At 42.5% G+C, this 19,605-nt stretch overlaps 3 protein-coding genes and 1 non-coding gene across 5 annotated transcripts; 1 reads left to right on the plus strand and 3 right to left on the minus strand.

Moving 5' to 3' along the window:
• Positions 1–697: 697 nt before the first annotated feature.
• On the minus strand, positions 698–7,192 carry trappc13 (trafficking protein particle complex subunit 13). 2 transcript variants are annotated; one of them, XM_062483970.1, is made up of 13 exons: positions 6,854–7,192; positions 5,924–5,992; positions 4,795–4,894; positions 4,530–4,614; positions 4,281–4,408; positions 4,076–4,148; positions 3,688–3,732; positions 3,280–3,297; positions 1,953–2,086; positions 1,606–1,804; positions 1,376–1,476; positions 1,097–1,244; positions 698–999 (listed from the first exon to the last, which is right to left on the minus strand). In XM_062483970.1, exons 1-13 carry the CDS (start codon positions 6,897–6,899, stop codon positions 892–894), a joined length of 1,254 nt encoding a protein of 417 aa, XP_062339954.1. In that variant the 5' UTR covers positions 6,900–7,192; the 3' UTR covers positions 698–891. The 2 variants fall into 2 exon arrangements, with proteins under 2 accessions (XP_062339954.1, XP_062339955.1); XM_062483971.1 differs by lacking the exon at positions 3,280–3,297.
• Positions 7,193–7,591: 399 nt separating this feature from the next.
• zgc:193801 (uncharacterized protein LOC564476 homolog) lies at positions 7,592–11,248 on the minus strand. Its single transcript, XM_062483968.1, has 8 exons — positions 11,090–11,248; positions 10,351–10,549; positions 9,919–10,109; positions 9,581–9,777; positions 9,291–9,444; positions 8,784–8,921; positions 8,586–8,678; positions 7,592–8,470 (listed from the first exon to the last, which is right to left on the minus strand). The coding sequence occupies exons 1-8, from the start codon at positions 11,102–11,104 to the stop codon at positions 8,063–8,065; spliced, it is 1,395 nt and encodes a 464-aa protein (XP_062339952.1). The 5' UTR covers positions 11,105–11,248; the 3' UTR covers positions 7,592–8,062.
• Positions 11,249–11,301: 53 nt separating this feature from the next.
• On the minus strand, positions 11,302–19,073 carry LOC134038532 (myomegalin-like). The gene is made up of 25 exons (XM_062483955.1): positions 19,010–19,073; positions 18,767–18,888; positions 18,361–18,471; positions 17,745–17,821; positions 17,574–17,640; positions 16,971–17,167; positions 16,581–16,764; positions 16,438–16,491; positions 16,174–16,320; positions 16,037–16,102; positions 15,814–15,915; positions 15,546–15,722; positions 15,294–15,380; positions 14,992–15,132; positions 14,747–14,878; positions 14,469–14,639; positions 14,176–14,367; positions 13,908–14,087; positions 13,338–13,766; positions 13,056–13,235; positions 12,898–12,949; positions 12,532–12,777; positions 12,217–12,363; positions 11,849–12,111; positions 11,302–11,706 (listed from the first exon to the last, which is right to left on the minus strand). Exons 2-25 carry the CDS (start codon positions 18,848–18,850, stop codon positions 11,443–11,445), a joined length of 3,750 nt encoding a protein of 1,249 aa, XP_062339939.1. The 5' UTR covers positions 18,851–18,888; positions 19,010–19,073; the 3' UTR covers positions 11,302–11,442.
• A 274-nt stretch (positions 19,074–19,347) lies between these two features.
• trnaa-ugc (transfer RNA alanine (anticodon UGC)) lies at positions 19,348–19,419 on the plus strand. The gene has a single exon. It is a non-coding gene; the product is annotated as a tRNA-Ala (tRNA).
• The last annotated feature ends 186 nt before the right edge of the window (positions 19,420–19,605 follow it).

The following is a 19,605-nucleotide window of genomic DNA, read 5'->3' on the forward strand; positions in this document are numbered from 1 at the left end:
CACGTGTGTTTGTGTTCTATGTGTTGTGCTGTAGTAGTAATGTGGAAAGTATTGCCATGTTCAGATGCAGACTTGAGTATACTTCCATCCACTGTAGTCATCACCTGCAGAAGGCTAAACAGGAAGAATGCATTACTATAGTATTTGAACAGGTAGTATTTCTTCCATATTTCTCATAACTACAGGACAGTCACACACAACAGCAGGGTTCTCTATTTATTATATTATGTTTGAAGTTATTATTTTTGTACTGAGTGTTGGGTGACACCCATAGCCTTTTATCACACAGAATTTAACCATTGCTTTAAACTGCACTTAACAGAATGGCAATTTTCCAATGATCTATAGTAAGCCCTTAATAATAATGTTTGCAGCCCTTTCCTTGTACCTAAACAATTGCACCTTAGCAAACAAATATTAAAATGCCATTGCCCTTTACGCCCGTTTAAGTTTCCATTACTTGGGCGATATTGAGAACAGTAAGGACATAACCCAATAACCTTCATTTTGCATGCTTTAATATGATATTTGTAGTCACTTTATGAAGCTTATTGATATGCTTGCGAAAGAGGACAGCATTGTTTTGTCAAAAACATGTCAATAAAGATGTCTTAAAATTTAATCGAGTTGTCGGTGCCTCAGAATGACTTCAGCTGTAACAACACATTACTGTTTCCAAAGTGAAATAAATCAAAGATTAAGTTAATGACTTTATTCACAATTATTCACATTTAAAATCAAAGTGTGTTTCAAAGAAAACACTTAAAAACAATACATATGTTAAAACATGATCTCCTCGGGGTGCAAACATAAGTGGCAGGTGATGGTAGACACAGAGAGCGCAACGATTGGTCCATAAAGATGCAAGCAGCAGTGGTTCCAGGCATGAGTTTAACCCTCCCGGCTCATGTAGGGGCAGACCACACACACTTGAGCAATGTCATCATATTCGTAAGTCCTCTTCAGAAACGTGTCCGTGAGTCTAAGTCCGGATATACTCTGAAATTCAAAAATAAAATCACCAATACGGAATTGATTACCAACGCAACGTCCTGTGTTACATACCAGCAGCGTTCTGAGTTGGTGAGACCCGCACCTGCAAGCCTTGGAAGGAGGACAGGAGTTTGAGGGGTAAAGACAGGGAGGCACTAGGGCTGACCTTCCCTAGCTGGCGCCCCGATACGCCACACCAGTGGATAGACCTGGTGTCACACATATCCAGCACCAGATCCATGGTCCTCTCGCTGCAACATGAACACAGCTTTCCTTCAAAAGCACAATTTGAGCCGGGAGCGTAGGTTTGCTTTCAAATGTGGGTGAGTCTGCAGAGGGCAAACGCGAACAGATACAAATACATTTACTTTTTTTTTTTTACCTGCAGTTGGTGATCTTACAGACGATGTCAAAGGGTTCCTCGAGGTTCACAGTGTCAGGAATCATCTCCAACGATAACCTCACATCTCCATAACCTGGGGCCTGGTGGTCACATGAAGAACAAACATGAACCGAAGTGCTAGGGACCGCAAGGAACGTTCGAATCCTCCCAAAACTCACACACTGGCAATACCCTGGATGGACAGTCGTGCTGTGATACGATCCCCCTACCATTCTCTGTAGCTGGCTGGTTTGTAGTCTCCCTCTCTCTCCTAGGTTGGTCTTCCATACGATGTCCAGTTTGCCTATGACAGTCACACCCTTGATGACGCCAGCTTTCTCAGCATACTCTGGTTTAGGTTTGAGGCAGTAGAGGTACTGGCGTGTGTCCATGGGCTGAAGGTAGGACATCTTCCCAAATGTAGATGCTCTGGGAAAGTTCAAGGGAAATAAGACAGATTTGATTTTTAAAAAATCTAATTTTTGGATTGAAAATAAATTAAAAACATGTTTTGTTTTTTTTGTTTAGTAAATTGATGAGAATGAACCATCATGACTGAGCAGAGGAAGGTTTGTACCCGTCTTCACCACACGCCACAGTGTTAAGCTCAGTGACGTTGTACATGATGGAGGGCTCCAGAGAGACTTTCTCCATGAACATGGGGGACGTGGTGATGTTCTGAATCTGAGCCTCCAGGAACACCTCGTCTGTCTGGGAGGGAGAAGGTCAGGGGTCAGGCACCACAAACCCCCACAGGGACCTCCAAAACCCCTGCTCCAAGGTCAACAGGATGGAACTTCTACACTTCATCGGTGGCCTCTTCGTTTTATCATTTGTCAAAATACCTGACAATGTTAAGTGTTTCCCATAGAAATGTTGGTTATTTGGAGTGAAGCCACTTTTGGGCGAAAAAAACTGACAATGTTTGCCAAATATGTAATGCCATTCAAACCCCGAAAAGTTGGAATTTTTACTTTTAAAGCCAATAGAATTCAACTCAGTAATAAAAAGGCTGACCCGTTGACCTTGGTTGAGTGGATTAGTACTAGGATATTCAGGACATAATGAGAGAAAAGCAGAGATTAGTTCATGCCTGCAATCCACAGTCTAGGTATAAGAAGGGACCACAGACCATTGCGGCAGAATGACCGGGTTATTGTTACAGGACAACACAGAGCCGGGCATCTCTCCCATGCTATATCTGACAAGTAAAACACTCCTCGCAAAACTCAGACAGACAAAAAAAAACTAAGTATCTAGCCTTCATATTGTATTCACAGTAACAGACATGTCATGCTATGGAAAAAATAAGGCACTGCTGTATGTGAAAATATCCAGTTCATGTAATAACTGGCACCACAATCATCATTGAAAATATCCAAACATGAATAATCAGCCCAACCCTTAAAAGATTTTTACCACTTGATTATTCCAAAATTCTACATTTAAAAGAGATCGAAATCAAGCAAACCCATGGATTAGTGTCCACCCATTTTGCCATATTTCGGAGAGTTTGATCAACTTTGCCTACTAAGAACCCCTACATTTCCTTTCGCATCGATCTCTGTGGCACCCTAACACCCGATTGATCATGTCCTGTGTGAGATGAGTTAGCAAGAAGACGCAAGCGTTAAGAGGAAGAACAATGGCAAAAAGGAAGGAAGAAGCACGGCAAAGCATCTAAACAGCCAGGGTATAAACTCTGAGCGTGAAACAGGAAACACGTCATTCCGTTTCCTCCACACACGAGGAAACCGAAGAGTCAGTATCACTGTCCAAGCGTGCATTTTCCTTCCTTCAACCTCACTCACTCTCATTGGCTTTAATAAGAGAAGGACAAACTTTGCTGAAACGAAAGGATTAAGAAAGCTTAGTTCAGCGGTGAGAACGGAGAAAACAATTACCACGGAACTGAGGTCACTCTAATGGAGAAAATGAAACACAAGAGACAATAACAAATGAAGGTTACATGCCAAAATAGAATGACAATGGATCTTTGTATTCCACAAAAAACAAAGCACTACTAATATGCAAATGAGAAGGGGGATGGTGTCTAACTTACTATAACTACATTCAAGACCATGGGAATCCCTAACCATGACAAATGGATTATGATAAGCTATAATGTGCTGTGTAGCATAAAACTGTCATACAAAGGTTTGTCAAATGGTGAAGACGCATGGTGAGAGATATGTGTAGACAGCTACTGTATGATGACAGAAAGAAGAATTCGATCGAGTAAATTGTAAGACGGCATGTTTAAACATTATGTTGGTTCTGGTAGGAAAGACGAACAGATCGAAAACACTTACCTCAGCATTGTAGAACTTTGTTTTGACATCCAGTGGCTTCAAAACCTGATGGAGAATAGATTGCAAACTGAAGGCAGCTGCAGCTTTATCAGACTGGTCCTCCATTTAGCAGCAAAATAATTATTATATGGAAACCACATATTTTAAGCAAGAAAGAACATTCCCAGATTTCCCAGTGAAACTACATGCAGTCTCTTTTAGAGACTAAGCTGGTTCATATCCTTACTTTAACTGAGAGCAGTAGACAGTGGCAATGCTTCGCAAAAACCTATCGCTTGTGTGCTAATTGAATCCACTTTTTCACATATCTGTGACATTGTCCGAGCTTGAAGTCTGCTCCCCAAATATTAACTCTATCGAGGAACAAGTAAGGCCAGAAAAGTCTTACCTGAAATTTAAAGAACTTCCTGAAGTAGAGCTTCTCACCAGACTGTGTGGTATAGCTGACAGCACAGACCAAGCTGCGGTTGGGGAGACGCAACTTGGTCACGATGGTGACGCAGCATTCTTACTGCACATTCACTACAGATTTTACGGAGTAAATATGTACATGCATGTGTATGTGGTCTCCACGAAATATAAACAAGACATACATGTGAGTTCCAATCTCTTTGACCTCATGGTGGATGACATCATCAATGCAGCATTCCGGCTTGAGCTCTGTGACCGCTGCGTTCGACGCTGATAGGTTCAGCCTCTGTGAGCTGGTCTGCAGGTCAGCCTGTTGGAGATGTCAAAGGGGAGAAATGTTGTCAAGTAAAAAACACAAAAAAAACAGGATTTATACTGTGGGTGGAAAAGTTGTGTACTTCAATGGGATTGCTCTTAAAGCTATACTGTACCTTTACTAGAATGTCCTTCACCAATTGGGTGCTGTCATTGTGTACACTAATGTAACTGGAGAAGGTCTCGCCAAGGAAAATGTTTCTGTGTAAAGCGGGGTTGTCAAATTTAAACTGAATGGACACACGCCAGCAACCATACACATATTGGTGGGGTGAGGTTATAAGCAGGAACACTATAAACAAAATGACCATGAATTGGAATAAAGTCACACTAGGTGTGTGGTTTTCTTTTCTATCTATGGTATTTTAGAGGGTTCATTACCCGAAGTTCTGAGGTAACGTGAGCATCTCTCCGAGCATTAAACCCTCCGCTCCTTTGATGGTGGAAGGGTCCTCCTTCATCAGCAGACCAAACAAATCCCCTGTCAACGTAAGAAAAAAAACACAAACACGATGAGAATCCTGTTAAGGAACGTTAAGGACTTGCCAGCGTATGTCTGGCAACTGGAAGGAGCATTTTCAACTAACTTACTGACATTCAAAATGTACTTACTAATACTGCCCACAATATAACATTTCCTCAGACATTAGAAAATCTCTGAAGGAGAGATTAGTCCTCGAGCTGCAGAGCAGACAAAATGTGAGAGCAGTGTAGCATAAAAAACCTGCATTATGTTTAATGCCTCCTAAATTGTAGTCATCTCGTTCATATTGATTTATGCCCAGGTATGCCTTCATTTCACATCCATCCACTTGTATAAATAGCAATCCTACCCAGAAGTGTCAAACTGATTTATAAGATGAGCAGCATTGAGTTACCACACTAGTGGTCACATTACAGTATGCTGGTCTGCAGCAGAAGGAAAAACTAACACTGTAAATTCTCATCACGCCTATAGACTAAATTTGTGATCTGGATCATTCCGGAAATATCTCTTGAGTTTTTTGGAAGCAGATCATGCACTGTTGGGGCAGTTACTAAATGGAAAAGCTGTCAGCCACTACGAATTTCAAAGGTCACCATGCATTTGCAGGATGTATTCATTATTCCCGGAAATTGAATTTCCAGAAATATCCCGCGTCTTCCAATTAAATTGTTAACATCATAATTTACCAACGTCTTTACTGTCTTGAGGTAAACAACATAGTAGTGTGTATAGTCAGATTTTAGCCATGGAGCAAGTGTGAACTCTTATTATAGAACCAGTCTGCATACAAGTGGTGAAATGTTATACATTGGAGTCAGGTGGCTGAGCGGTTAGGGAATCGGGCTACTAATCTGAAGGTTGCCAGTTCGATTCCCAGCCGTGCCAAATGACGTTGTGTCCTTGGGCAAGGCACTTCACCCTACTTGCCTCGGGGGAATGTCCCTGTACTTACTGTAAATCGCTCTGGATAAGAGCGTCTGCTAAATGACTCAATGTAATGCAATGTAACATTGACTAGTTTACCTGGAAGATCTCGATCTTCGCATGTCACTGGCATGTTTGTAAAGAGAGTTGGCTTTGTTAACCGCATCACTGGAAAAGATCAAGTCAATTAGATTAGTATGGTTGGCATGCTTAGTTTTGGCACATTACGATAATGTATACATGATTATGTACATTTTTTACAGAATGTTCTTCCATGCATGATGTAACTGACTACATCTTCTTCATTGAGTATTTTGTAGACAGGTGCAGTAGGTCTGCCCTGTAGCTAACAATACCACCTTTGGTAGGTCAAAGTCATCACATTCACTGTTTTGATCTTTGGTGGTCTATAAATGTTTAGTCCGCAAATAGTCCTACAAACTCTGAGCAGTCAAAAGTGACAGTGTGTAAATAGCCAAGGACAACCATTGCCTGCCCTACACGACTTAATAATAGAGGCTACTTATAAATAATGAACATACTTATGCCTAGCTAGTAATGGGTACCATTTGCTCAATGATAGAGCTTTGACTAGCTAATGATCAGAGTTTCTACAGGACTGTTGTGTTGTATATTATTTTTACTCTAGTAAAGCTACTAGGCTAGCGACTTTATGTCATGTTAGCCTAGCTTTGTTTTTGTTTGGTTTCACAGAATTACAGGGCTGTTGTTGTTTCGTATCGTTTTGTTGGACTAACGCTTTTATGGTTTTGTTATCCTGTGCTACCTGTTTTAGGAATGGAACTTTATAAGGCTTGCTAGGATAGGTAATTAGACAATTTTTATATGAAGAATTTCCTGAACTACATTGGCTAGCCTAGTTAGCATAACGTTAGGCTAGCTAGTTTAGCTACAGTGAAACAGACGTATTTAAACAATCTCTCAAACAAATTAACTAAATAGCTCACACCCACAGAAATGGCGATTGTGATTCCTATCTCATGAGCACTGTCAAGGGTGTTAAAATACCTTTTAATGCAAGTAAATGCTCCTGTTTTGCTTGAGTCACATCCATTTTGTCTGATCTCGCTGTGACCAGAGATTCTAGAATAGCAGGAAGATGGCCAGGGACGGTCTTCAATCGTGGGAACAATATCCGCACTCCGACGCTGAAGACACTTCTTTTGTCAAATGCCCACTCGTCTTAATCGTTATTACGGACACTATTATACAAAAACATATTAATAAAATATGACAATATATAATTAATGTTTACCAGTACGGCAGATAATTAGGGGTAGCATAGTTTATCATGGTTATCACGGTATCACTGTTAAATTGACAAAACTGAAAAGGGCTCGTGATCTTACTCGTTTACATTTTATTATAAAACCTACTAAACATTAGTATCCCATTCACAAGGGCCATGTATTGCTAGCATATTTTTTTGCGGGCAGCCGACAAGTCAGTCGTTATATGTCTTGGTTCGCAACTACATCTGTGGCTGAACTTTCACCTTAGCTGACGACAGAACAGAAAACGTACAAGGACAAACTGTACTGACTGCTCAAGGCTTCGCTAACACTGTAACAGTTATGTGATCTAAAATCCTTAAAATGTAAGGTAATCTTCTGGGATCTCAAACTGAACTGAAATAGCAATTCATTAACATTTGTCAATTAGGAAAAGCTCTACAGGAGGCCTATTGAATATACCCTATATATACACGTTTTAGAGGTTTGGATGCAAACAAGTAAATGCAGAGGGCATGTTTAGATAAGCTTTGTTTTTATTCCACTGTCATACTAAAGGTAGTGAATTACAATTGTTATAGTCATTTTAAAAAGTATCTACATCATAAGGGAAAATACGTCAAATATGTAAATGGCCCTATTAATGAGAATGCAATGCATGGTAACTAATACAATGGGTAGAAGAGTGATGACAGTCTGCCGTTAGCCTACCAAAAAAAAGCGAGTTTCCTTGTTTTAATGCAGCCTCTGTGCTTCTAATACAAGTATAAAGCAGGTAGCCAGCACAACCGGATAAGCTCACACACTACACGGGAGGGATGACAAAAGTAATTGAATTAAAACAAAGAAATATGTTTATCTTGGAGTTCTTTCTTGGTGAACTTTTTTTTGAAGAACGCTATTGGTATCATTGTGTGTGGATGAAGTAAAGAGAAAGGGATTGAAAACAAGAGAAACCGAGTTAGAAATCGAAAAGTGCATCGTCTCAACTGACGCGCCGCAATTTGGTTTCCTCGTCCCCTCGTGGTTCATCTTTGGGCCTCCGCTTCCTTGACAAGTCCTCGTTCATGTCGTGGGGCGCTATGGTGGTCTGGACGACCAAAGCGGCAGACTCCAAGCTATCAATCCCAGCAACAAACTCCTCCTGCCCAGGCTGCACACCCTCACAGTCTGGTACAGGCACTAAACTCTCTGAATAACAGTCCATCTGCCCTTCCACTGCGTCTCTCGCCTCACGCTCCTTCACTGCCACTTTGTCCATACCGACAGAAAGCTCTGCTGCTCTCATGTGGCCGTTCATGGGTACTGCCTCTGCCGGACACAGCAACTCTTGGGTCAGTGTGGCTAGCTGAGCTTGGATGAGATTGCGGTGTTGCTCCTCCAAACTCATCACCTGAAAGCAGAATGCCCCCCCAAAAAACAGCACTGAAATGAAACAGTCATTTTATTGCTTAAATCACACAGCATGCACTCTTCCAAATTCGACCCAAGTAAAAACCTGTACACACCAGCTGGTTGACTCTTTGTTGACAGTTTTCGACTGAGCGGTACTGTTTCAGTTCTTCTGACAGTTTGAGGTTGGACTGCACCACAGTAGACACCTGGCAGCACAATGGCAGAGTAAAAAATAAATAAATAAAGTTCGTACAAAAGACACCCATCGTTCGGTTTTCTGAACCTCTGCAGTGGCTCAACATATGCTCTACCTGATCTTGGAGTCTCTGTATTTCTGCCCTCAGTTTCTTCTCCATGATATGCTTCTCCAGTCTAAGAGCCTCATTCTGTTGCTGGAGCTCCAGAATCTGCTTCTCCATTTGCAGGGCCTGCTCCAGGCTTTCCCCGCTCTACAAAATGTTGCACGAGGAGAGCCCAGTATTAAAACAATCCGGTCTGAAGGCTACAACCACAACATTATGAAGAAAGCCAAATATTAGTTCCAAAAAGTACCTTAATAACAGGCTAGTACAGCTCAGGTATAAATAAGGTAAACACAGCTGGATTAGACACAGATAGCTTCTCTGATGTCCCTACCCTTCTCTGATGTCCCTAAAATGACATTGTGTCCTTGGGCAAGGCGCTTCACCCTACTTGCCTTGGGGGGAATGTCCCTGTACTTACTGTAAGTCGCTCTGGATAAGAGCGTCTGCTAAATGACTAAATGTAAATGTAGAAACAATGCACACCGAAGTCAGTTTAGGTGATATCCAACCAACCTGTTCTTCAATGATGCTTGCAGCCTCTTCATAAATCAGGCTGCCAGTCTGCCTATCTGGGTCCATGAGCACCAGTGTCTGGGTTCGGTCCAAGGCATGCTGGGAAGGGTCCACCTCCTCCTCAGACGCCACAAGAAATCCATTGTTCACATTGCTGCCCTTCAACAAGAGAAGCCAAAGATCACGGTACAATCACCCACCACAAGACACTTGTCCACTCACTTGCATATGTGCAGACAGACTTTGGTAGAACACATCTATCCATCTCACAGCTCCTCACAGTAACCCACCACAATTCGTGAGATATATATGGAACCTTTGGCTCCACGGCGTGCAGGGTTTCGCTGTTGCTGTTCTGACAAGGCTGGCCCAGTATGGTTGATAGCGCAACACCCTCAAGCCCGGAGTCCGGGCACACCGTTGGCCCTCCATATGCCTTGGGGTGTGCCTCTGCACTATTGTCATAGTACTGGCGACAGTTGACTTCCTACGGAAAAAAAGAATGGCAGTAGGATCAGCTGTTGATGAGCACGCCACACTCTCTCTAGCTAAAACGAATGTTCATTGACGCAAGTTATTTCTGTTCTACATTGTCTCGATCGAACTGGACCCAGTTTAAAGTCAGCACCTGGGTGACCTGAATCTGGAAGGTGGTGTGGGGGTTTCGAAAATGGGTCTTGAAGTGTTTGATGGCCTCATCTCTGCGGTTGAAACCATTTCGGCAACGATAGCAGTGCCAGTGGGCGCCTTTGAACCTTTTCTCCCCTTTAATGGTGCCAACTATTTCACAATGGTTGCAACATCTAAGCACCTTAAGGCCTGGGGGGGAACAGGGTGAAGAAACACCAAATACCTTTATACCTTTTTCACGGGACGATACAGTTCAATACAGCTCTCACACATGCTAAACCTGAGTGCCGCACCATATTTATTATATATATTTATTACACGGCTGTTCTTGATGCTGTAGAATGCCCCATTCACTTGAATATGTTGTTATGTCATATCAGTATATTGTAGAGTATGTGTGAATATGTTGGTATGAATACAATCTTCTCACCACCAAAGTCAATGCCCTTGTCCAGATGTTTGATACGAAAGTGAGCTCGTAGAATGACAGAATCCTGATAAGCTTCAGCCACTGTGCAGAGAGGGCAGTGCATATGAACACCCTTGTTTCTGCCTGTGCAATTTTCTTCCTGACACACCACTGGGTTGTAGGTGTGTTCACCGTCCTTGATTCTCACTGATGGATGGGCCTGAAAAACAATTAATCACATACCAAGATACTATAAACCTCGACATGTTTAGCAACGTGTCACCAAATGACTTGCATCTTGCTAATTTCACAATTTATAGTGGCTTACTTCTAATGTCCTATTTAAAACTACGCTAGACTGGTATACAGCCGTAATTGCTGAAAAACACCTGCCATTTAGAGATAAGTTCCACACAGATAGCTCGCCAGCTTCTCTTCTACAAACTGCCTACTAACTTGTAAGCTATTTAAAATTAGAGCTAGCTAGGTATCCAGTGTAGCGTGCTAGCTAAGCTAGGGGGACAGTTGCTTGTCAAGTAACAATATTCACCCAGTTAGCTAGCTACATAAGTTAACCAGTCAGATAGATTAGTGTTTGATGTTGTAAACAAGTCAGTGGTAAAGGACGGTGGGCTGGGTAGCTTGCATAATAATATTATTAGCTCAACCCTAGCTAGCTAGCCTATAGCTGCCTAGCCAAGTATTGGTACTGCTGTAGCATTCAAATGAGTCTCAACAAATAATTTGATCATTTACTCACAATAAATGCCATCATTTTTAACGTTGAACCCGTTCACCAACGTTCAGACAGACACGTGAAGCTACCAGCTCATTTTACGTTTAAACAAGCGAGCCAAATCATATGTTGTCGAGTTTCATGTGTTGTTCGTCATCGAGCATAGTGCACACAATAGGTTCCCCTCTGGACTGTCGCCGACCAGTCAGCGAGATAGATGGCCGTTTAGGCTGGTTTGGAACCCATGTGGAGTAATAACATTGTAGTATTGAAAACACAACTTGCTTGAGATTAAGAGATAAAGAAGCGGAGTACTTATACCGTTGTTTTACAATGCATTGTATTGTACATGTGTTGTTTTTTATGCTATGTGCTGTTTAAAGTTTCCTCCGGTTGACTTTCCTCAGGCGCTTGATTGCCTCTGAGAGCATCTTCTTGTTATAGCATTGCCCCATTGTCAACATCTCGATTTCATTCTTTAGTTCAAGGTTTCCCCTGTTGAAGTCAGAAGGCGTCACATTTTTACTCTTCAGCTGTGTACTATTTCTGCCCTCGTGCTTCAGGAGACGGCTGGCTTCTTCTAAGGCATGTTGGCTGGCAGCAATTGTTGCAGAGAGTTGCTTGACAAGCTTCTGGTCCACCTGTACGTTACCCCACAAAAGATAGAACAGAAGTTAAAATCTTAAATGATAAAGCTTGATTCCATCTGCATATCCTATCATGATATTAATCAAATGAGTCTTTTACTCTGCACAGATTTCTTTCTCAATTCTCTGCACTGACCGTTGCCTGAGGGTCAGCGTGGGGTTTACGAAAGCAATCCTGCAGTAGCTGAATCATGACATTTGTCAGTGTATTCCCCTCTGAAATGAGCCTCTGGAGGGTCAGGGAATCATCTGTCTGAGCTTGGACATGACAGGTTTTTTCCTGGACCCACAGTGCTGATAGACTGCTGGTCAACGAGGAAGGTACAGAGTCCTCCATGCTACATGACGACCAGCTGCTTTGAGAGGCGTTATCATCCATTTTAACATGATATCTTCTCCCTGGCGTGATAAGGACAGTGACGTCATCCACAAAATTAAGGTGTACCGGCACTGGGTGTTTACATTTCAAGTGCTTCAATATTACAGTGCTGTCTTAGTTCTCACATGTATCGGAGAGGTTAGTCCTGCTTGAATGCCTGGATGCTCCACATGTCACACAGTTGATGTTGATAATCTGGGGAGGAAACCCTGGCTGACTCCCAAATTCAGATTTATTTTCTCCAGTCGGTTTTAAACATTTGTCTGTGAACTCTGAAACAAAGCAAACAACAAACTACCACATTATATTTAGACTTACGGTCGGTTTGGGGTATTCTGACAGGGTGACTTGGGTACATCACACAGATAATTTACTAAATAATTAAGGCCACAATAATGTGGTCAGTTTTGTTATTATATATTGTGTATATAAGACTGTACCATAGCTCTGACCCATTGTAGGCATGCATGGGTCCTCATCACAGTTGTTGTCCACTGTAAGTGAAGAGGAGGTGAAACCGTGGGCATTGTCTTGAGCCACGATGTCTCTGTGTAGGGACAGCTGGCTGTGGAGGGTCTCGTTCAGGCGGTCACTAGCTCTCAGTCTCTCCATCAGGCTCCCTTTCTCCTTCTGGACAACCTGGAGGCGCCTCTCACTAAGTGGTAAAATCTCTTGACCCGCCGGGGCTGGGAGAGAGGTGAGAGAGGGTGAATATTGAGAGTGTCTCATGGAAAGTGTCACACATTGGTGTCTGGTTCAAGGCATGGTTGAACCACAGACAATTCTCATCTGGATCACACGCTCACCTTCCCCGTTTACTGAGGTTTCTTTTCTCTGGAGGGTAAGGCCTTGCAGGTCCTGGGCCAAAACCAGTGAAATGGATTTGTGCATTGACAATGGATCCACATAAAAGACACTTCAATGCATTCAAAATACAAATAGAATACAAAGATCAAAAACTAACCTTGATGACCTTCTCCTTCTGAAACAGGGTATCTCTGAGTTGAAGAACCTCGGTACTCTTCTCCTGCAGGCTAGCTGAGATCAGAGACTGCGCTGACCACAGCTCCTGCTGCCTCCTGTTGAATTCCTGGAGCTCATCTGCGTGTTTCCCTACAACCTGCTGCTGATGCTCTTTCAACTCCTTACAAGCGAAGGGAGATTGTGTCAATGTTTATCTATCCCATAAGAGGTCCGAAGCCATCCTGTACTCGATTTCAGTGTTGTGAGAATGCTACATAGTTACCTTGAACATTCGCTCGTTGAAAGAAATGGTCGCGAGAAGCTTTTCGACAGTGGCTTTGTAGTCTGTCAGCTGTTTCTCTCTGTGTAGTCCTCTTTCCTCATCCGCCTCTTTGGTTTTGGCAAGGACGGCCTCCGTTTCCAGGAGTTTCTGCTCTAACTGCTCCACTTCCCTGGTGCTGTTGTCAGCCTGGTTCTGCAACTTCTCCTCGGCTAGCTGTTCTTCGGTGGCCAACGTGGCCTCCAGCTCCTTCAGTTGGAGCTCTAACAGAGCGACCTTTGTGTTGTCGTTCTCGTCGTCCTTCAGTTTCTTCATGTCTGAATCCTGCTTTGTCTGATTCAAAATGGCCTCCATGTCTCTCAGATGCTGTTCCAACTCCTCAAGGTCTTTGTCGCTAGACTCTTTCTGGCTTTGCAGTCGACCCACCATGACCTTAGATATGAGTGTGCAACAGAGAGAAAATTGTATCCTTAGAACTTGTCCTTATCCTTAGAATTTTGTGTACAACTGCACAAACGGAAACAACTAGTATTTTTCAAAAAAGCAATGTAGATGTTAGGTAATCCTTTATACCTCTAGTTGTTGAGACTTTCTACTCGACTCTTCTTGAAGTTGGGAGATGATAAAGTTTTTCTCCTGGAGTAAGTGAGAGATGTAGTCCTCTAAGGATCCCTTGGTTGGCTGCAGCTGTCTTAAGATTTCCCTGGCGGGTTCTAGCTCTTGGTCCACGTCCTCCATCAGAGACTCCAAAGCCTACACGAGAGAGACCAAAGTGACCATGTGATATCAACACTGGACTAGACGGATGTATCCTTCACAGGATAAGTAAGACTTTGGTCACCTTTAACACGTGTGCGTTCATGTTGATGGCAGCCTGAAGCGTTGCTACAGTCTGTTGGTAGTCAGTCATCTGCTTTAGGTTCTCTGCTTTGCTTTGAGCCAGCGTAGCCTCGGTCTCTCTCAGTCTCTGTTTCAGTTGTTCTATCTCTATCCTTCCCTCCTCGTTCTGTCTCTGCAACCAGCCATCCATCACCTGTGCGGACGGAACCAAATATTATGCGAACGAATCCGAAAATGGCAATAAAATCCAAACAAACACGTCAGCAAAGTACCACAGGGTCCTGTGTGCAGTACCTCAGTGTTGTGTTCAGTCAATGGTTTCTGTGGGAAGACGGTAGCTTGGTCCTCGTCCCGCCGGGTTTCAGTGAGGTTCTCCTCTAGCTCCTGCTCTGTTTGTGGACATTTAAATGCCTCCACGTTTTGATCCACATCCAGGTCTCTCTCCTTCATCTGAATACACAGACTCTGTCAAAATGGGAGAATTATACAGTGAATATATATTTATACCGTATAGTCTGTGTATTGTTTCTATTTTGTGATGTGTGTGGTATAAAGTATAATTCAACTTGTACATTGATTATGTCTTGGTACGACATTTCGGTGTTTTTTGCTTGCAGGTCAATGATCTTTTGCAGCAGTTGAGACATATTTGAGGAGTTGTTCGCTTTACATTCGATGGCACAAATAATCTTTTCTTTGGCTCTCTGGGGATACACAGCCACAACAAAACAAACATTTGATTGAATCAATACTTGATTCAAGTCCCCATTGATAAAATGCACATCCGCATATTGATAAGCCCACAGAAGATGCGTACATTGATAGAATCTTGGATGTGTGACAGAAGGTTTGCCTGGGTAGGAGGGGGATGTGACTGAAAATCTAATAGAGATTCCTGAAGTCGACAAATCTCCCTGTTCTTCTCTTCAATCACAGACAACATGTCCTCTCTGGCTCTCTGCAACAATGACCCGGGTCAAACCAGTCACAGGTGACCCACAACCAGTTCAATTATCAGGATGAATGAATAGAAACAGTTTATCATTTGAAGAAGTAGATGGATTACAGATATGAGTTGTTATCAGACCTCGTAAAATGTGATGTATGTAGCAAGTTTACCTCAGAGGCCTGTTCCAGGTCTTGAAGTTGTTTCTGCAATGCTGCCTCCTGTTGGTGATTTGCGTTGCTATCTGAACATTCAGAGCTCTGGAAAACAAAATTCACAACCAGGGATTACGTTCCCAATTGTGTTGAAATAGATGCAACAAATACACCTGTTGACACTGAAACAATGAAACAATCTTTTAGTTCATATATACTGTATATCACATATATTGTGATGGGGTTTGAGATCAATTCTTTCTTATGAACCTGTGTGAGTCTGTTTTTCTCCTGCAGTTCGCAGGTGAGTGTCTGTATGGTCTCTTCCATTTCCTTCAGTTTGGTTTCACTCTCCATCAGGACAAAATCCTTCTCTGCCAGGTCCTCGTTGGCCTGTTCCAGGGTTTCCTGCAGTGCCTTCATCTTAACTAGTTCGGTCTCTAGAGCCTAGTTTGTGAAGAGCAGTGTTTACTTTTGCAATCCCCCCATAATTGTGTGGGGGTGTTTTCAATATTGCTTCCACAACTAAACGTCTCACGTGGATTGAGTCTTCGTGGCTAAACAGCAGGTTGTTGAGCATTTGAAGCTCTCTCTCCTGCTGCTGCATACACTGCCTGAGGTGATCAACCGAATCTTTCTCCTTGTCCTTTTGAAGAAACGGAGGAGCATTAGACAGCTGTGGGGTACGTGTTTTGGGCCTAACCATCTGATCCTGTACACGGTGTGAGATTTGACATTTTTATTGTGTCCTTTTTTATCACCTCGGCCGCGTCCTCTTCTCTGCTTCGCTCGTCCGTATATAGAAAAGAAGCTTTCTCCGAAGCTTGCTATGAATATAAAATATGTCAAGTACGTTTTCAGCTCAGAATCCTTTTGACATTTGTGAAAGGCTGTTTACCTGCAGTAGTTGGTCTTTTTCCTGCAGTTTGTGGTTCAGTTTCAGAATGACGACATCCTGCTCCTTCAGTTTGAAATCACTGTCCGCCAGAAGGAAGTCCTTCTCTGCCATGTCCACATTAGACCTCTCCAGAAGTTCCTGGATGTCCTGAACAGGATATAGGAAACCGTGTTAGAGGAAATCACTATTATTATAATCATATTTATTATTGTTTTCCCAATGAGCTGCCTCAGATTTGCTGAACATTTTGTGTCGGCTCCACACCTTCAACTGTTTGTCAAACTTTCGCTTCTCTCTGCTAATATCCTGTTCCAGAACCTGCCAAATCAGACATTTCATAAATGCAAAGACTTTGTTTTTCCAACTGTCACCCTAACCACTATGTTTGAAGTGATCTGTATTCTGACCTGCTGCTCAATGAGGGATGTGAGTTGGCTGTCGGGGTCACCTGCAGGCTGGTCTCCACTGACCTGTCTGACCCCATCAGTCCTCAGCTGCTCTATAACAGTATCCTGGGACTTTACTGATGCCTGGAGCTGCTCTATAACAGTATCCTGGGACTTTACTGATGCCTGGAGCTGCTCTATGAGACTTGTGTGTGTGTGTGTGTGTGTGTGTGCGTGTGTGTGAGAGAGTGAGTGAGTGAGAGAGAGAAAGAAAGAGACACAAAGAGTGAGAGAGAGAAAGAAGTGGAGGGGGGAAGGAGAAAGTAAACTTTGATAAACATTACTAGGAAGGTATTGGTAAATGTGGTGGAGTTACATGGAAAATTACATAACTTTCTAGGCTTCTTTTACCAGTCTTTCTCCGCTAGCAAGTTAAGTAAGTCCTGGTTTTGGTTGGGACACTTGTCTTGGGGTTGTGGATCAGTTTGGGTGGGTGTATCTGAATGGTGGTTTCCCTTGACTTCATTCTCAAGCTCCAGTACACGCATCTCTTCCTGTTCCAACATGGCTACAAGTTTCCCTACCTCAATCTTAGATAGCTCTAGATCCTACACAAAATGGTGAGAAAACACATCAATAAATCCTGTGTGAAACACCTGAGAAAAAATGTATTTATAGTCACTAGTAAAGTCAGTAAGAAAACACATTCCTAATTCTAAAATGAAAACATATAGAAAATCTCAGGATGTTAAGGGGTAAAAGACATTTAAATTATTTTTAGATCAACTCTTCAGTCACACAGTCCATCCATGTACGTGTTGATCTTTGTCTACTCATGGAATCAAGTATGCCTCTTAGGAGAATGCCAACAGGAAGCCCAGGGTATGACAAGGCTGTATGTCATTAAACCAGTTGTTTCATCTCCACCTCTCCCAATGACCAGTTCAGCCTACATAACTATGCGGTTTCATTTTGGACACTGATGTGTCATCCCTGCATGGAAGTAGTGCCTACTTTTTCCAGTTGTGCGGTCCGGACATTGCAGGTCTGTCGTAGCAGCTCCATTTCACTGCTGGTTTCTCTGGATCAGTCAAGAGGACATACCACTAACGGTTAGTTTGCAGCAAGTGATAGGATATGGTTAAGTGAAACGTTTTGGGGGTCTGTCGCTTGAAAGAGGCTTACATAGCAAGGACAGACACTCTTTGCAGTTCTCGCATCTCTTCCTTGAGCGTTTCGACTTCCACGTTCAGGTTAATGTTCTGCATTTTGACAAAAGCACGTTTAGTTACATACATACATACAGCTATACATACATAGCTACTCGGAATGATTAAATCAACACCCTCTAATTCTTCTAATTCTATTGAAAAAAAAAAAACATTACATTTGGATTTTAGCTAAGCTTCCTGTTACCAATCTCACACAGATGATAGTAGTGCTTCGTGACTACATCTGCAGAGCAGCGAAGTCATTATCCATACCCGTCCCCCCTCCCCAACACACTGTTAACCCTTGTGCTGCCTTCGGGTCACATGACCCAAAGGTTCATAACGAACCATCGTTGTGTTTACCCAATTTTACCCAATACAAAAACAAATAAAAATAATTATCTTTTAACCTTCGCAATGTGAAGGGTCTGAGACAGCCCAACAGTTAAAAGAAAATGCTTCACTTTGTTTTTGTATGCAGTAAAGTTGTCGCAATACGACGGTGGGTCACAATGACTGATGGGTCAGAATGACCCGAAGAGAACACAAGGGTTAAGTAAGCCAAAGCTTTTACTTCTGAACCTACTTACTGTTTTGCACATTTCCTCCACAGAGCCATCACATTTCTTTTGTAAGCACTCCTCATAGTAGAAGATGCGAAGCCGGAGGTTGAAGTTGTCCTTTTTTAGATCAGAGATGATCTGCAGAGAATATAATTTTCAAAGAACAACCGTACAATTGAGTAAGTTATTCTATACAGCATCTGTTACCATCTAGAGCAGCGGTCTTCAACCCTGGTCCTCAGGGCCTACTGTTCTCTGCTCCAACACACCTGATACTAAATGGGTCCTTATCAAGCTCTAACGACCCATTTAGTATCAGGTGTGCTGGAGCAGGGAAACATCCTAAACATGCAGGACAGTGGGCCCCGAGGACCAGGGTTGAAGACCGCTGATCTAGAGTTTTAAATAAAATAAAATAAATATATCTCTAAACCTCTGTTATTTTCTTCATGGTCCATGGTAGGCCTACATGAGCTGTCACTGGGCCAATTGAACCGTGCTCTTCTTTGAGGTCCATGTTCGCTACAGACAGGCTGACCCAAGTCAGGGCGATGTCTAAGACAACAATTACAACACAACTATACGATAAGTCTAATATAACAATGCAACATCAGTTGTTAAGAGTTTTTTCATTTCCATTCATAGGGGAAAGATGTAACCAAAAATACATCCTGACCTGAAACAGCTAATATCAGAGATACGACCACAGACCTTCAGTGACTCCCGCAACCAGAAATGTCTCGATTTCTTATATTTTACTTTGACTTAACAACGTTTTGTTTCAACTGTGACGTAACAAAGTGTCAACAGTCGTAATATTCCAACATTCGTTTTCTAATATCGACATATATATGTATTCCTCCCATAGGCTATTTCTCAGAAGACTTGTCTGAAAAAGTCTGTAGTAGGCTATATTTTATACGGAATACACATTCTGAAGTAGAAAATGTTCACATTATGCAGTATAGTGCAGTATAGTTTATAAATTGAAAGTTTTCCACATGTGGCACGGAAGGGGATGTAGCTCAGTGGTAGAGCGCATGCTTTGCATGTATGAGGCCCCGGGTTCAATCCCCGGCATCTCCACATGTTTTTTTATTCCAAAGGAGCACATGGGAAGCGTGTCACCGTCCTGTAAAATATACCCGAAACAACGTGTAACACTCACCTCTGTTTTTTAATGTCAGGGGGATTTGAATGCTATGCGCAGTTAGCTGTACTTCTGTAAAATCAACCCTTTCTACAACCATGGATTTCTACTGCTTTGAATTT

Source organism: Osmerus eperlanus, chromosome 18, assembly GCF_963692335.1.
Source record: "Osmerus eperlanus chromosome 18, fOsmEpe2.1, whole genome shotgun sequence".
NCBI lineage: Eukaryota > Metazoa > Chordata > Actinopteri > Osmeriformes > Osmeridae > Osmerus > Osmerus eperlanus.

Coding starts and splice junctions, on each gene's coding strand:
- trappc13 (XM_062483970.1), bottom strand. CDS start 6,899: ATGGATGTGACTCAAGCAAAACAGGAGCATTTACTTGCATTAAAAG. Junction 4,895..5,923: donor CGAAGATCGAGATCTTCCAG/GTAAACTAGTCA, acceptor TTACGTTGACAG/GGGATTTGTTTGGTCTGCTG. Junction 1,245..1,375: donor TGTAAGATCACCAACTGCAG/GTAAAAAAAAAA, acceptor TTCATGTTGCAG/CGAGAGGACCATGGATCTGG.
- zgc:193801 (XM_062483968.1), bottom strand. Junction 10,110..10,350: donor CAAGGGCATTGACTTTGGTG/GTGAGAAGATTG, acceptor GTTCCCCCCCAG/GCCTTAAGGTGCTTAGATGT. Junction 8,471..8,585: donor AACAAAGAGTCAACCAGCTG/GTGTGTACAGGT, acceptor TTCTGCTTTCAG/GTGATGAGTTTGGAGGAGCA.
- LOC134038532 (XM_062483955.1), bottom strand. CDS start 18,850: ATGGACCTCAAAGAAGAGCACGGTTCAATTGGCCCAGTGACAGCTCAT. Junction 14,368..14,468: donor TGACTGAACACAACACTGAG/GTACTGCACACA, acceptor CCGTCCGCACAG/GTGATGGATGGCTGGTTGCA. Junction 13,767..13,907: donor GAAAGTCTCAACAACTAGAG/GTATAAAGGATT, acceptor CTCATATCTAAG/GTCATGGTGGGTCGACTGCA.